Here is a 13,427-nt window from a genome sequence, read left to right on the forward strand (position 1 = left end):
GTATGTAAGCACTTGAGACTTTGGAAAGATCACAACCTGTAGCAACTCATGCTGAAAAGGTTGGCCTTCCCTATTGGAAGTAAGTGCTGACAGTGGTTATAGCTGATGTGTTTGAATATGTACGTTATTAGCAAGTGTTCATTTTTGTTCTCTGTACTGGCTCACATTACTACTTGACTTGCTCTTTCCATTTTACCTTAAATTAATGAAAACTGAAATGCCTCCTGAAAGCTCATTGTTTACTGAAATTTGTATACTGCAAAAAAAACCCTAACCTTTAGCACTGCTTTCTTGAATTTAAAAGCTACATTTATCTGTCTGAAATGGGTAGTGTCCTGTGCCTGTCTAAGTTTGCAAGCAGCTCTTAAGTTGGAGCATAATAATAAATGTATATTAGCTGACAATATTTCTTACTTGAGCTATCTCTGGAGAACTGTCAGGAAAAATATCAACAAAAGATCACTATGATAGGGGCATATCATTAAAAAAGAAAATCAGAGGAAAAAAAAAATCCTCCTGTGCTCTTTTTAGCTGGTTATTTCATCTTCCTTTTGGGAAAAAAAAATAATAAAAAAATAAAAGTCAAGCTGGAGGCATACAGACTAGGTACTTTCAAAGTTGATCTTATGTGCTAGTCAAGGAGTCTGACATCATTGCTTTGTTTTTCCTTACTGGAAAAGAAAAAAAAAAAAAAAAAAAAAAAAAAAGCTGGGAGCAGGTGGGATTCCTTGGGCTCGTTCCTGCAGATGTTGCAGCCCTGATGGCTGGTGAGCATGGTGTGGGTGAGCTGACCTGTGCCCTGTGTGCATAAGGCAAAGAACTAGCCTGATGGTTTTCAGGGATCTCATTTGTGTTGATTGGTTCTTTTTTCTTTCTTTCTTTTTTTTTTTTTTTTCCTTGTGTTGTACTTCTCTATTTCATTATCAGTTTTGAATAAAAGCTGTAGTGACTGGATTTGTGTGTGTGGTTTTCCTGATAGAGGGGAGAACGGAGTCGGGGCTCTGCCACCTAGATGTGCTGGTGGTGTGCGGGAAGAGGCTTGGAAATGCTCAGCTGAGGCTGCCCGTATGTGGCTGCTAAATTGGGTTTGGTCCTTTGAGGCGTGATGCACTCAGTGTATTAGAGACTCGAACCCTGTCGCCTCGGAGCTGCTGTGCTGGGCTGTGTCATGTTTGACCACATAGCCTACGCAAGCTGAAATTAAAAGTTTAAAAAAGAGGGAGAGAAATAAACACTGCTCCCAGGCTGGGAACATTTGACTCCCGTTGGGGAGGAGCTATTTTAAAGCGCAGACGGAGGGATGGCTATTTTTGCCCCTCAGCCAGACTGACTCAACTAATGCCCTATACTGTCCAAAGTGTCACGTTGACCAAATTCTTAAAAAGTAGACTAAAACAGGACAGGAAGGGTCCTTCAACCATCATGAGGCAGACGCAGAGCTAAGCTGGAAGTACCTGATCTGCACGGGATCCCCTCGGGGTGAGGTGTGCTGCCATGTGCTTTGCCTTGCTGCCTTATTCAGGCATGCACTTGCATTAACAAGGAGGAGTAGAGGTGGAGTCCAGTGTGGGTAGCGTAAGTGCCCTTGCACCACAAGCACCCAAGATGGGCAATGTCTGTGCATAGCTCAAGTTCCTGGTAGTTCTGGTCACTACAGACACACAGTGCTCCTGGAGAAGCACAAGTATTAAACACCACCTGTAATACCCTGCTGAGTTACGTGCCTTCGCACTGCCTGTCCATTCTTGGGAGTTTCAAACACATTTTGTGTTAGGAGCAAATGCTGCTTTCCTCTGATGGAGGTGGAGAAGGATCCCAAAATGGCGAGGAGCCATATTACACTGTCGGTGGGGTGGTGGGGGAGACCTGAACTCGTGCAGCCCCATGAAGACGTGGCGGATTTGGGCATGGGCAAGACGTGAGCCTGGGCTGGGTGGCCACACGCACAAGGCCATGGATCGGGGGTGAGGGTGGGTTGAGGTTCCCCAGGTCTGGTGGGGGGGTTGAGGCCACTTCCGTCCAGCAGACCACGCAGCGCACGGTGTCACTGCCCGGGCACCACCAGAAACCCTCAGGGCAGCACTTGCTAAGCACATCAGTCCCAAAGTTACTCAAAAAAAAAAAAAAAAAAAAAAAAAGAACTGAAGGGAATCTTTGTGTACCTGCATGGATCTCTCTGCACAGAGGTGTGTGCTGGGTGCCTGAGGGAAATGCTTAGTACTCAGTTCTCACATGGCCTTTTTTTTTTTTTTTCCTAAAGTAAATGTAAAAGTGCTTCTGGTTGCATTTTGAGTCACTGCGGGCTTTCTCTTGTCCTCCTGACACTCAAAACTCAGTATTCACACCATTTTTTAGGAGCTTGAGGGTGAACAAGAACCACTTCCTGGCTCTGGGCACCAGCACCTTCTGCTGCTCGCCCCCTGGGCCGCATCCTGCTCCTCCAGGCTCTCGCTGGGCTGCAGCGATGCTTCCTGCCCGGCTCTGCTGGGCAGAGGTAAATATAGCCAGAGGGAGGCATAATTACAGCAGAGGAAGGCGAGGAAGCGTGGCTGCCCTCCAGGTACCTGCGTCACGGGGAGTGGCAATGGTACGTGACTGGGATTTGGGGCACCTCACCCCAAATCATGACCCAATGCAGCCCTGGCTCCTTCCCCAGGGGATTTGCTGCTTGGTGCCTGTTTTGGGGTCCAGTCCCCTTCCCAAGCAGGGATGTGAGGTGGTGCCGGGTCTTCAGGGGCCGACTTAAATACGGGCTGGACACGAGGAGCAAAACAACACGTCGTAATTGTTCGAGGTGCCTAAAATAAGGCCGGTGATGCACGCTTGCATCTGGCGGGGGCCAGGGATATAATTTGGTCACAGGTCAAGAGGAAAACACGTCCCACGGTATCTGCGAGGGGAATCGGCTGAGGAGGAGGGGAACGTTGACAGGAGGGGCGCAAATTTAGCAAGGAAAACAGAGCGCAGGCCTGTCAGCTCATTAACAGCCAGCCCCGCCACTCGCTCACCCCCCCCCCACCACCACCAGGAGCTGTTTTTGGGGCCGGCGTCCCGGTGGAGGAAGCGTGGGAGGCCGCTTCCCGCCGACACCTCCGCACCCGGCCCTGGTGCCATTGGCTGCTGGCGGCCCAGGACAGCGGTTAAATGCCGGGGCAGCAGCGTGGGGCCGGCAGCACACGCGCTGCACGCTACCACACGCGTCCCTGCCTTGGCTGCGTCGCACCGGCAGCGGGATGAAGGCTGCGCTGCTGGCACTGCTGATGCTGTGGGCTGCGGCCTGCGCCCACCCTGTGAGTACCCCCCTGCGCAGCCCCCGAGCCCCCAAACCCTGCTGTTTCTGCCCCCAGACTGACGTGAGGTGTTTTCTTGGTGTTTAGGTGCACAACCGCATCTCCGCGCCCCTGGAGCCTGAGGTAAGGTGCCCGCGTCCCGTGGCATTGGGATGTTCGCCATGGGGAGTGCTGCTGGATGCATGGGGTCTGGGAGCTTTGCCCCATTGGTTTAGGTTTTTTAAGCTGGAGGGGTTTCAGCTCAGGTGACTTTCTCTCTCTGTGCGTGCTTTCTATTAACCTTTTTTCTAAAAAAAAAGAGAGTTTCTGTGCTCTAAACTATTGCGGTTTAGGCTACCCTGAGCTCAAAGCCTTATTATTCATATATCCGTGCATGATAACCTGTCCCATCTCTGCAGGATGATAAGACACCTAAAACATAAGGTGACAGTCTCTTGTAATGCCTGGCCCCAGCTAAGAAGGGCTGGGTGTTTTTCTCCCACCCACAGTAGCAGAGGGGATGAGGTGGGAAGCGCTGTGGGTCCACAGAGGCTTGCATGGCTCAGGAGGCAGTGATGCTCAGGCAACTGACATGCTGTTATTACCTGCAGGACACGGTGCCGGGGGACGAGGTGAAGGCACTGGGCCCCCTTCTGGGCGGTGGAAACCTCGGTCACCTTCGTGCCAGCGTGGGGCCAGGGGACGGCGGTGACAGGGACCTCGCTGTCGGGAACCACATAGAGCAGGACCTTGCCGAGCATGACAGGCTGCCTGCCTGGCCTGGGGACGAGGAGGACGACAGCGGGGATGACACCTTGGATGGTGAGGAGGGCGAAGGGCCCAGCTATGGCACTGGGGATGCTGGAGGACATGGTGACAGCAGCAGCAGCAGCAGCAGCGAGAGTGCAATGGCCCAGCACCGCTACAGCAGGTACCGTGGCAGCTTCAGGCGGGGAGGGGGCAGCAGCAGCAGCCAGGAGGATGAGGAGGAGAGCACCGGCTTGGGCGGTGAAGGCATGCAGGGCGACGACGCCTCAGTTTTTGACAATCTGGGCGGAGGGCGACGTGTCCGGGGGGCCTCTGTTGGCCCCCAGGAGGACAGGGACAGCCGGTCCCCGGAGGCCGAGGACACTGACTCCACGGAGGACAGCCCCTCAGCCGAGGAGAAGAGCAACTCACAGGAGGACAGCCAGGCCAGCAGGTCTGGGGAGGACGAGGACAGCCACGATGAGGACAAGGACAGCCCCTCCAGGGAGGCCTCAGATGAGGAGGCCTCAGATGAGGAGGCCAAGGAGTCCACGGAGTCCGCAGAGGATGGCTCAGAGGAGGCAGTGAGTGCTCCAGAGGGGCGCAGCGGCAGCAGGGAGGAGCGGGCGTCCCCTGAGGACAGGAGTGCACCGTCTGACCTCGACAGTGAGGAAGAGCAGAGCAAGTCCAGGGAGGAGGAGGAGGAGGAGGAGAGTAAGTCCACAGAGGACAGCGTGGAGTCAGAGGAGGATGGGAACAACTCCAAACCTGATGAGGATGCTCCAAGCGCATCGGCCGAGAGTCGCAGCGCATCCCCGGAGGGCAGCGACGAGGACGACGAGGATGAAGACAACACAACGGGCGAGGACAGCACATCCACAGAGAGCACCAACAGTGCGTCCCCAGAGGATGAGGATGAGGATGATGAGCAGAGCCGCTCCCAGGAGGACGCCAGCTTGCCGCGCAGCCTGGGCAGCGAGAGCCGCAAGCGGCGGCTGGACGCCTACCGCAGGAAGCCAGCCACTGACTATGACGACAATGACTGCCAGGATGGGTACTGACAGCGGCACATAACTTACTGGTTGTGTGGCCGGGTCGGCTTCCTCCAGGGAAGATGCTATGGACAAAATGGGTGAGGGCTGGCCATGTGGGGCAGCCACTTGTGGGGGGATGCTGGACACGGGTAAAACCCAAGTTCTGCATCGCAAGCGGATGCGTCCCGGCACTCTCCCTAAAACTGCCCACCTGTGCTGCACGGGGAGCCGTGTGTGGAGCATGTCACACCACGTCGGGATGGGGTGTATGTAATATTTTGTAAGAAATGTACAGAAAGCATTCTATTGTATCCTTTTCTTGTCAGTGGCACTTACCTTTTTGAAACTGAAATGTATCCTGTGTACATCTTCATCAACATTAAAAACCACCAGACCCCACTGCTGTTGGCTTTGCTGCTTTTCTTTCCCAGAAGGCTGGGGGAGTGGAGGTGGGGGGGGGGGGGAAGGAGTTGCTGGATAAGAAGGGATTAACTCAAACCAGGCTCTGCCCCCAGATGGGTGCGATTTGGGGTAGAAAAGCAGGAAACGGACTGGGCAGTAGGAAGGTCGGGGCTGTGCTGTGAGGTGGGCAGGTTGGTTTGGGGTGCCTTTTTGCCATTTTGGGCACAAATCTGAGCTGCAGAGGGGTGCCGGGCGGGTGGCTCATGGGCCAGGCTGTGAGGTTATCACATGCAGCAGGAAGAGGCGCTGCTTTGTTTTATTGCAGCTGCAGGGAACAGGTTTCTGGAGGAAGAGCTGAGCCTGGAGAGGAGAGGAGGCACCACGTGCTGCTGCCAGCCAAAACCCGGTGCTGTGCCATCAAGCACAAGGCAGCACGAGGTTCGTCACGGCGCGCAGCACCCCTCACAGTGCACACACCCCCAGAGCCGTCCTCTGCTAAAGTAAAACGAGCATCTATGCTGGAAAGGGCATGCTGTACGCAGTCAGGTGCTTGGCTGCGAGCGTTGAAGCCCACCTGTACAAGGTGCACGGTGACTGATCGGTGTGGGTTTTGGCACTGTCCTCCTGACGTAGCTGCTCAGCCACGCACCGCACGCGTTGCAGCCCTGCGCTGCTGCTGCTGGTGTGGGCAGCATCCAACAGGTTTGGGTTTGCGACAGCTCCGTGATTGCCTTTCAGGGACCTGCCCTGTTTCCGTGTCCCTGCGTTTCGGGAGCATGCGTTGCAGCCCCAGTCGTTGCCTGCTTTTAGCTGGGTGCGTAAATAGCATTAATTCCTTTGATGTGGTTTCATGCCTCAGAGAAAATGGGAAATTATATGACATGTGTGTTTGCGGTGGGCTGATGCAAGCATTTGGGTGCTAATGCCTTAGCCAGATACCTGAAGAGTTTTAGGTGCTCTCCCCTCCTGTTTTTACTCTAAAATTGACAGCTTGCTGAAAAAAACAGCCAGTCCTGTGCCTGGCCGATGGGCTTTGGATCTGGGGGCACATGCTGCCCTTCTCCCCGCCACCTCCCGTGTAGAGTGAGCTTCTGCCTGTGTTTGCTTTACTTATTTTTGGTGCTGAGGTTTCCTGCCAGAATAGCTGCAGGGCGAGGAGATGGGACGGCACCGCCTTGCCGCGCTGCAAAAATACCAATTACAGGCGGGAACGTGCCGCTTGGCACCAGGACGGGGCGTCCCGGTGCGAGCCCCAGGGCGCGTGTCCTGTGGGGCAGAGCTCAGGGGTGCCTTCCCCATCCTCCTCCTCGTCCTTCTCCCCTTCCTTGGGGCTCCAGGGGGTCTGGTCTCCCAGCCCCATGTTCGTCATCGCCTGCAGTAATGAGCCCATTGTGGAGCCCCGGGTGTTGGCTTGCAGCACAGCGAGCCCCACGTGCGCCGTCGCGGGTGGCATCGGGGGACATGGGGACACCGGGGCTGGCTGGTGCCGGCTCTGCCCTGCCAGCTAAAGATAGGTGTGTGGGCACACGGTCATTATCCCCCGGCTTTTTTCGGGATTTTGGGTGAAATCAGCACTTTTAGAGTCAAAGTTCTTTTTTTAAAAGGCAGCGTCCCTCTAATTACATTACGGGTCGCCTCCTGCAGCCCAGCTCTGATTAAATTTAAACTCCAACCTGGGCAAGCTCTGCCTGTCCCCATCCCCACCTAGCCCTGTTTTTTTTCCCTCTTTAACAGAGAGCACTGCAATGGCTTTGGAAAAAATGTATTGTTTATATATTGTTTTTATATATATACTTTTTTTTTTTGCGGGTTTTCCTGGCCCAAGGCGCCGGCCGAAAGCTGTGGCCAGCCCTGCTGCTCCCTTGTAATTATGGCTGCAGCAACACCGTGGGCTTTGAAGCCTGCTGGGCACATGCAGCTCTGCCCCACAGGCATATGCTTGCCACCGGGGCCACTGGTCCCCTGGGTGGCCATGAGGGACCTCTCCGTCCCCTCAGATGTGGGAATGGTGGGAGCCCTTCCCCTACATCTCCGTGCTGATGTGGGGATGAAGGCAAGAACAGAAAAACAATGCCTGGGGACAAGCTGACGGGAAGCGTTTCGCCTCCAGCCCCATCCCACCTCACACGGGAGCAGGCGCTACATTTTTTATTACACATCTGTCCCAGGCAGTGAGTTCACCAGGGGCTTCTCCAGGCAGCCCCATCCGTCAGGACTCAGCATTTTTTTGGTCCATGGTTTCACCCAAGGGACTGTGGAAGCTGGGCCTCGGAGATCGCCATTTATTTATTTTTTTTGGTTGTTTTACAGAAAAAACAGCAGCAGAGTTTCCGAAAGAGGGAAGCAGCAGTAGAAAAAAAAAAAAAAAAAAAAAAAAACAACCCCAAAACCAGATTTCCCAATATTTATTTTAACCAAGGCCCAGGACATTATTATACCCTCCAGCCATGGCCAGACCCTCAATTAAGTGCCGCGGCACATCCCTCCTGGCATCAGCACGGGGCTGGCCATTGGCTTGAAGAGATTTGGGGGTTTTCTGGGCGGGCAGGGACAGGGCAGGGCGGCGACTGTCTGGGGGGGGGAAGGGGGGGCCCGCGGCCGCCTTATATCCCACAGGGCAGTGGCTGTGGGAAATCAGTGCCGGCCGACTCGCTGGGAGCCCCGGGTGCTGCAGAGTGTGAGTGTTTTTCTCTTTGGGGTCGCAGGGATTTAATGTGCTTTGTGGGGCTGAGAGAGGAGGCATGGGGTGTTTTCAGCTGTTGTATGGCTGTATGGGATGGGTTATGGGGATATGGGCCGGCTGCCTTCCACCCAGGATGGCAGCAGCATCCTGCTGGCAATGGTGGGGATGCAGGGTAGGGACTGGTACTGCTGACACCATTCACGGGGACACAGCTCCTCCGAGCAGTACCCCATGATTTTAGGAAGGGTTTTGCTGGGCACAGGAAGTGCAGATGCCAATGTCCCCTCTGCCTTTTGGGGCATAGCTGTGGTGTTCCCCAGGCACGGCACCAGCCTCTGCCTCTTCCCGCTGCTCCCGCCACCATGAGGACAGCGCTGCTGCTTGCCTGCCTCCTGGCCATGGCCTCCGCCTTCTCGGTGAGTTTGGGGGCTGTGGGGGGACCCCGATCTGCCCCACCCCCAGGCTGGCACCAACGCAGCCTTTCCCCCAGGTGAAGAGCTGGCTGCGGCGAGTGGGGGCGGACGACTCGGAGGAAAACGCGGTAGGGAGGCGCCCCGGTGGCGCCAGCGTCAGCGGGGTCGCTGCATCCCTCCCCGAGTGATAGGGGTCCGCAGCAGGGGCTGACCCCAGGCTGTAGGGCCGATCCCCTCCATCCTTTCCCCTGCAGGTGTTCAAGAACAGGCGCCGGTACTACCTGTACCGCTACGCCTACCTGCCGCAGCAACGCTACCAGGTGGGTCCAATGGGGGCTTCACGGGTGTCTCAGCCCCACTCCTGGGGGTTTTGCCCCAAAAATGGCCCCGCACATCCACACCAGCACCTGCAGGGTGGGGCTCGTAACACTGCTGGGACCCAGCAGCACGTTCTTCCTCTCCGTAGGGCAGTGACTCCTCGGAGGAAGAGGGGGACGGCTCGGAGGAAGAGGAGGAGGGGGAAGGTGGGGTGAGTACTGGCCATAGGGGGAGAAGAAAAAAAACGCAGATATTTGAGGGGCTCACACCCACACATTGTTGGATTTGGGGAGTGGGAGGAAGAAAAATGCAACTGACGCTGTGTCCCCTCCTGTCCCCACAGGTACTGTCCCACCCAGGAACCCAGGTGGCAGGTGAGGGGGTGGCCCCTGGGGACGGCGGGCTGGGAGGGGACGCGGCATCCCCCCAAAAGGTGAGCTCAGGGGGTGGGGGGATCAGTGTCTGGCCTGCAAAGTTGGACCCCCCAAAATGCACAGCTGATGCTGGGTTATTCCTGTGTGCTGCAGGGCTGTAAGGGGGCCCCGAAGGGCAAGGGTGGGGATGAAGACAGCGATGAGGAGGAAGAGGAGGAGGAGGAGGAAGAGGAAGAGGTAGAGGAGCAGGAGAGCAGTGTCAATGGGACGAGCACCAACACCACAGCGGGGACGGAGGGGCCCCATGGCAATGGCACCGCAGCAGCCGAGGAGGAGGAGGAGGAAGATGAGGAGGAGGAAGAGGAAGAGGAGGAAGAGGAGGAACCTGAAGCAACCACTGTGGCTGCCACCACCAGGCTGGACGAGGCGACCACGGCGGGCGACGGGGAGCACACCGAGGCCACCACGGCCGGGGAGCAGTGGGAGTACGTGGTGACGGCCGGGAGCCGTGGGGACGAGGGCCCCACCGAGGGCAGCTACGGGGACCACGAGGGTTACGCACATGGGGACAGCTACCGGGCGTACGAGGACGAGTACGGCTACTACAAGGGGCACGGCTACGACGTCTACGGTCAGGATTACTACTACAGCCAGTGAGCGCAGGAGCGCTCGGGATCGCGCCGCAGCCGCCTCCCATTCTCTGTGTATCTCACCAACCCCAATGCAATAAAGCAACTGAACAGAGCTGGCTCGCAAGGTGTGGTTTGCTTCTGGATGAGCGTTTGGGGTCAGCAGGAGAGGCTGCAGCCCTGGGGGGTGGACGCCAGCATCGGGTCCAAGGGTCCCCGCGTGGCTCTGGTGTTCCCACGGCAGGGCTGGCCGGGCGCCAGGCTGCAAGCCGCGCTAATTATCGGGCAATTGCGGCCCCCGGGGACAGATATTTATACACCGTGCTTTCTGTTTGCGCGGCCAGGTGGAACATTTGATAGCTGCCTGCCACCACAGGCTCATTTTTAGATGGAAATTACTCCCCCCCTCCCCAGCCCAGGATCTGCGGGCGCTCCCAGCCCTGACAAATGGCCCTGGGCAGGAGCTGATTGGCTCCAGGCCCCCCCTGGGCAACTTTAAATTTCAGCCAAGGGCACAGAGCCCCCAGCGTCGCCTGCGGGGACCAGCCTCTGAGGAGCACAGGTAACCCCCCTGCCCTGCTGTCCCTGGGGCCACCCGCCCACGCCACAGGTGCGGGGCCCTCCACGGGGTGATGCTGTGCCCCCAGGAGCCGCCCAGGATGCGCGCAGCCCTCCTCTGCCTCTGCCTGCTGGGCGCCGTGCTGCCCACGCCCGTGAGTATGGTGCTGCCCACTGGGAGCAGCCCACCGAATAGCCCCGTCCCCAGCCCCGTCCCACATCCCATCTAATATCCCTCTGATCATCCCATCCAGTATCCCATCTAATACCCTATTAACTACCCTCTTGAATACCCCATCTAATACCCCATTAGCTATCCCATTGAATACCCCATTAACTATCCCTTCAAATACCCCATTAGCTATCCCTTCGAATGCCCCATTAACTATCCCATCAAATACCCCATTAGCTATCCCTTTGAATACCCCATTAACTATCCCTTCTAATATTCCATTAGCTATTCTATCAAATACGTCATTTATACATTAAATATCCCATTGAATACTCCATTAACTGCCCCATTGAATACCCCATCCAATACCAGAATACCCCATCCAATACCCCATTACCTATCCCATCGTCTACCCCTGTAGCTACCCCATTAAGTACCCCATTGAATACCTCATCTATTACCCCATTAACCACCCCAGTGACTACCCCATTAGTGATCCCATTAACCCCCCCAGCACCACTCAGATCCGCTTACCCCACGCATTCCCGGGTACCACGCTGTGGCTCCCACTGGTGTTTTCCTGCCCACAGGTACCTCTGCCACCGGTCAGGGCAAGTGGGACCTGCATTGGACAGCACCGGGTAGGTCAGGCCATGCCAAAAATCACATGGAAAATTGGGAAATGAAGCCAGGGGACATGGGACACATGAGCCAGGGGGGCAGGTGTGAGAAAAGTGGTGGGAGCTGAACACCACTGCAGGGAAGCTTCTGCCACCATTTTTAGGGGGAAATCATTTTTCCCTCTCCCCCTAGATACTGTTGAAAGGCTGCAACACCAAGCATGGCTTCTACATCTTCAAATACGTGTACTCGTTTTCCACACGGAGGAACCAGACGCAGATAAAGGTGAGAGGTGCTGGGGGTGGTGTGGGACCCCAGGGTGCGCCCACTGCCCCATGCCCACCCTCCCCGTGCCCCCCACAGAAGGAAGAGGCTGATGAGCAGAGCACTGTCCCTGTGCACCAGCCAGGAAAGGAGGAAGGGGAGGCTCCGGTGCGAGGCAGCGGGGGCCGCTATGCGCTGGAGGATGGGTACAGCCCCAAGCCTGAAAACCTCAGCACCCCGGGTAGCCGTGAGGAGAGCCATGCTCCACGCCCGGGTGCCAGCACACATGTGGATCCCACCTTGGCTAGCTCAGAGGGCAGTGGTGACATGGATTTGGTGTCGCTGGAGGAGGTCAATGGTGGCGAGGACATCCTCCTGCAGAGCATCCACCCTGGTGGCCCCCACGGGGACGGCGATGGAGGGGATGGGAGTGATGGTGGCGTGTGGGGGGTCCTGGTGGGCAGGGCTGTGACAGCTGGGTGGGAGAGGGTCTCGGCTGCCAGAGGGGCTGGGGACGAGGGCAGCGGCGATGTCACCACGCCTGGCCGAGGGCGGGCGAGCATCACAGGTGGCATGGGGACAGGACGCACCGCTGTCAGCTCTGTCACCGAGAAGGAGGAGGACGTCCGCATGGACGCCGAAGGCGTGGATGAGTTTGCCTACATTCCCGATGTGGGTGCCATCACCAACACCAGGGAGCTGCCGGGCAGTGCCAGTGTCACTCAGGTCACCCCAGAGGATGAGGTGAAGATCTTCATCGGGAGGGCCAACATCCACATGGGTGAGCACAGTGGTGCCCCGGGCAGCACCAGCGCTAGCAGCGAGGATGGCGCTATCCCCACCATGGGGACCACTGGGTCCTGGGGGCAGCCTGAGGGACTGGCCACCACAGACACCCCACAGCACGGGGACAGTGTCACCAGCAGCCCTGGGGGTGGCCACTCCACAGGGAGCGATGGGAGCGGTGCCACCGCTGTCCCCAGCGGACAAGGGTTGGTGGTCCCCATCCCTGAGGGGAGCACCACGGGTGACGTTACTGTCACCGCGGTGGTCAGCGGCCATGGGGACCATGGGGACAAGGTGAGAGGTGAGGGGCCAAGGTCCAGGGGGAGGCCTGCTGTCACAACCGGGGCTGCCAGCAGCACGGCATCCTCAGGGCTGACCACAGGGGACTGCAGCACGACTGCCAGCACACCGGCTGAGCACACGAGCAGGAGCACCGCTGCAGGGCAAGGAGGCAGCGGGGAGGTGGGGACGGCGTCCCCAGTGAAGGACGGGCCCAAGGCCCAGCCGGAGGAAGCTGAACTCGGAAAGACGGCGAGGACAGAGGCAGCGCCATCGCCCAGGAGGGCAGCGGCGAGGCTGGCCGCTGGCAGAGCCCATGCAGGGGACGCCGTGGGGACCGCCGCCAGAGTGCCGGCAGCCCCCAGACCATGGGGCAGCCCCCGAGCCCGGGCCCAGCACCCCGAGGGCAGCAAGGCATCGGCCTCAGCCTCAGCAGGAGGCTTTGGCCGCCTGCATGGTGGCCGCAGGCTGGTAGGGCTGGCGGCGCTGGAGCGCTCCAGGCAGCTGGACCAGGTGAGGCACGCCGACGAGCTCCACCTGCATGAGCGGGCCCTGTACAACCTCGGTGGGGTAGGAGGCAGCCCCCCGATGCCCCCCGGTGCCCACGCCGGCCGCTGGAGTGCCGACAGCAGCCAGTCCTCAGAGGGGGAGCGAGGCAGCCGCAGCGGGAGCGGCGAGGAGGACGGGTGGGGTCCTCGGAGGGGGGCCGCGCGGTTCCACCATGGCCCCTCTGTGCCTCTCTGAGGTGCCAGCAGTGTGTGTGTCCCCCCTCCTCACGCCACCCCAAAAACCGGCAGTATAACAAAGTGCGTGCTCGGCGGCGGCATAGCAAGATGGTGAGGAAAGCCCTGTGTCCTCCAGCCTCCAGCACGATGGAG

General features: G+C 57.8%; 3 protein-coding genes across 3 annotated transcripts; all 3 read left to right on the plus strand.

Moving 5' to 3' along the window:
* Positions 1-3,207: 3,207 nt before the first annotated feature.
* Positions 3,208-5,176, plus strand: DMP1 (dentin matrix acidic phosphoprotein 1). Its single transcript, XM_082758787.1, has 3 exons — positions 3,208-3,290; positions 3,378-3,413; positions 3,881-5,176. The coding sequence occupies exons 1-3, from the start codon at positions 3,234-3,236 to the stop codon at positions 5,075-5,077; spliced, it is 1,290 nt and encodes a 429-aa protein (XP_082614913.1). The 5' UTR covers positions 3,208-3,233; the 3' UTR covers positions 5,078-5,176.
* Positions 5,177-8,497: 3,321 nt separating this feature from the next.
* IBSP (integrin binding sialoprotein) lies at positions 8,498-9,897 on the plus strand (the record flags this gene model as incomplete). Its single annotated transcript, XM_082759392.1, has 6 exons — positions 8,498-8,551; positions 8,626-8,676; positions 8,803-8,868; positions 9,015-9,077; positions 9,210-9,299; positions 9,394-9,897. 6 exons carry the CDS (start codon positions 8,498-8,500, stop codon positions 9,895-9,897), a joined length of 828 nt encoding a protein of 275 aa, XP_082615518.1.
* A 604-nt stretch (positions 9,898-10,501) lies between these two features.
* MEPE (matrix extracellular phosphoglycoprotein) lies at positions 10,502-13,293 on the plus strand (the record flags this gene model as incomplete). The annotated part of the gene is made up of 4 exons (XM_082759570.1): positions 10,502-10,582; positions 11,190-11,240; positions 11,413-11,505; positions 11,584-13,293. 4 exons carry the CDS (start codon positions 10,502-10,504, stop codon positions 13,291-13,293), a joined length of 1,935 nt encoding a protein of 644 aa, XP_082615696.1.
* Positions 13,294-13,427: the final 134 nt, after the last annotated feature.

This window comes from Aythya marila (assembly GCF_965140915.1).
Source record: "Aythya marila genome assembly, chromosome: 4".
In the NCBI taxonomy this organism is placed as follows: domain Eukaryota; kingdom Metazoa; phylum Chordata; class Aves; order Anseriformes; family Anatidae; genus Aythya; species Aythya marila.

Excerpts from the sequence above, each read along its gene's own strand:
- DMP1 (XM_082758787.1), top strand. The coding sequence starts at position 3,234 with ATGAAGGCTGCGCTGCTGGCACTGCTGATGCTGTGGGCTGCGGCCTGC. Across the intron at positions 3,291-3,377 it reads CTGCGGCCTGCGCCCACCCT|GTGCACAACCGCATCTCCGC; the intron begins GTGAGTACCCCC and ends CTTGGTGTTTAG. Across the intron at positions 3,414-3,880 it reads CCGCGCCCCTGGAGCCTGAG|GACACGGTGCCGGGGGACGA; the intron begins GTAAGGTGCCCG and ends TATTACCTGCAG.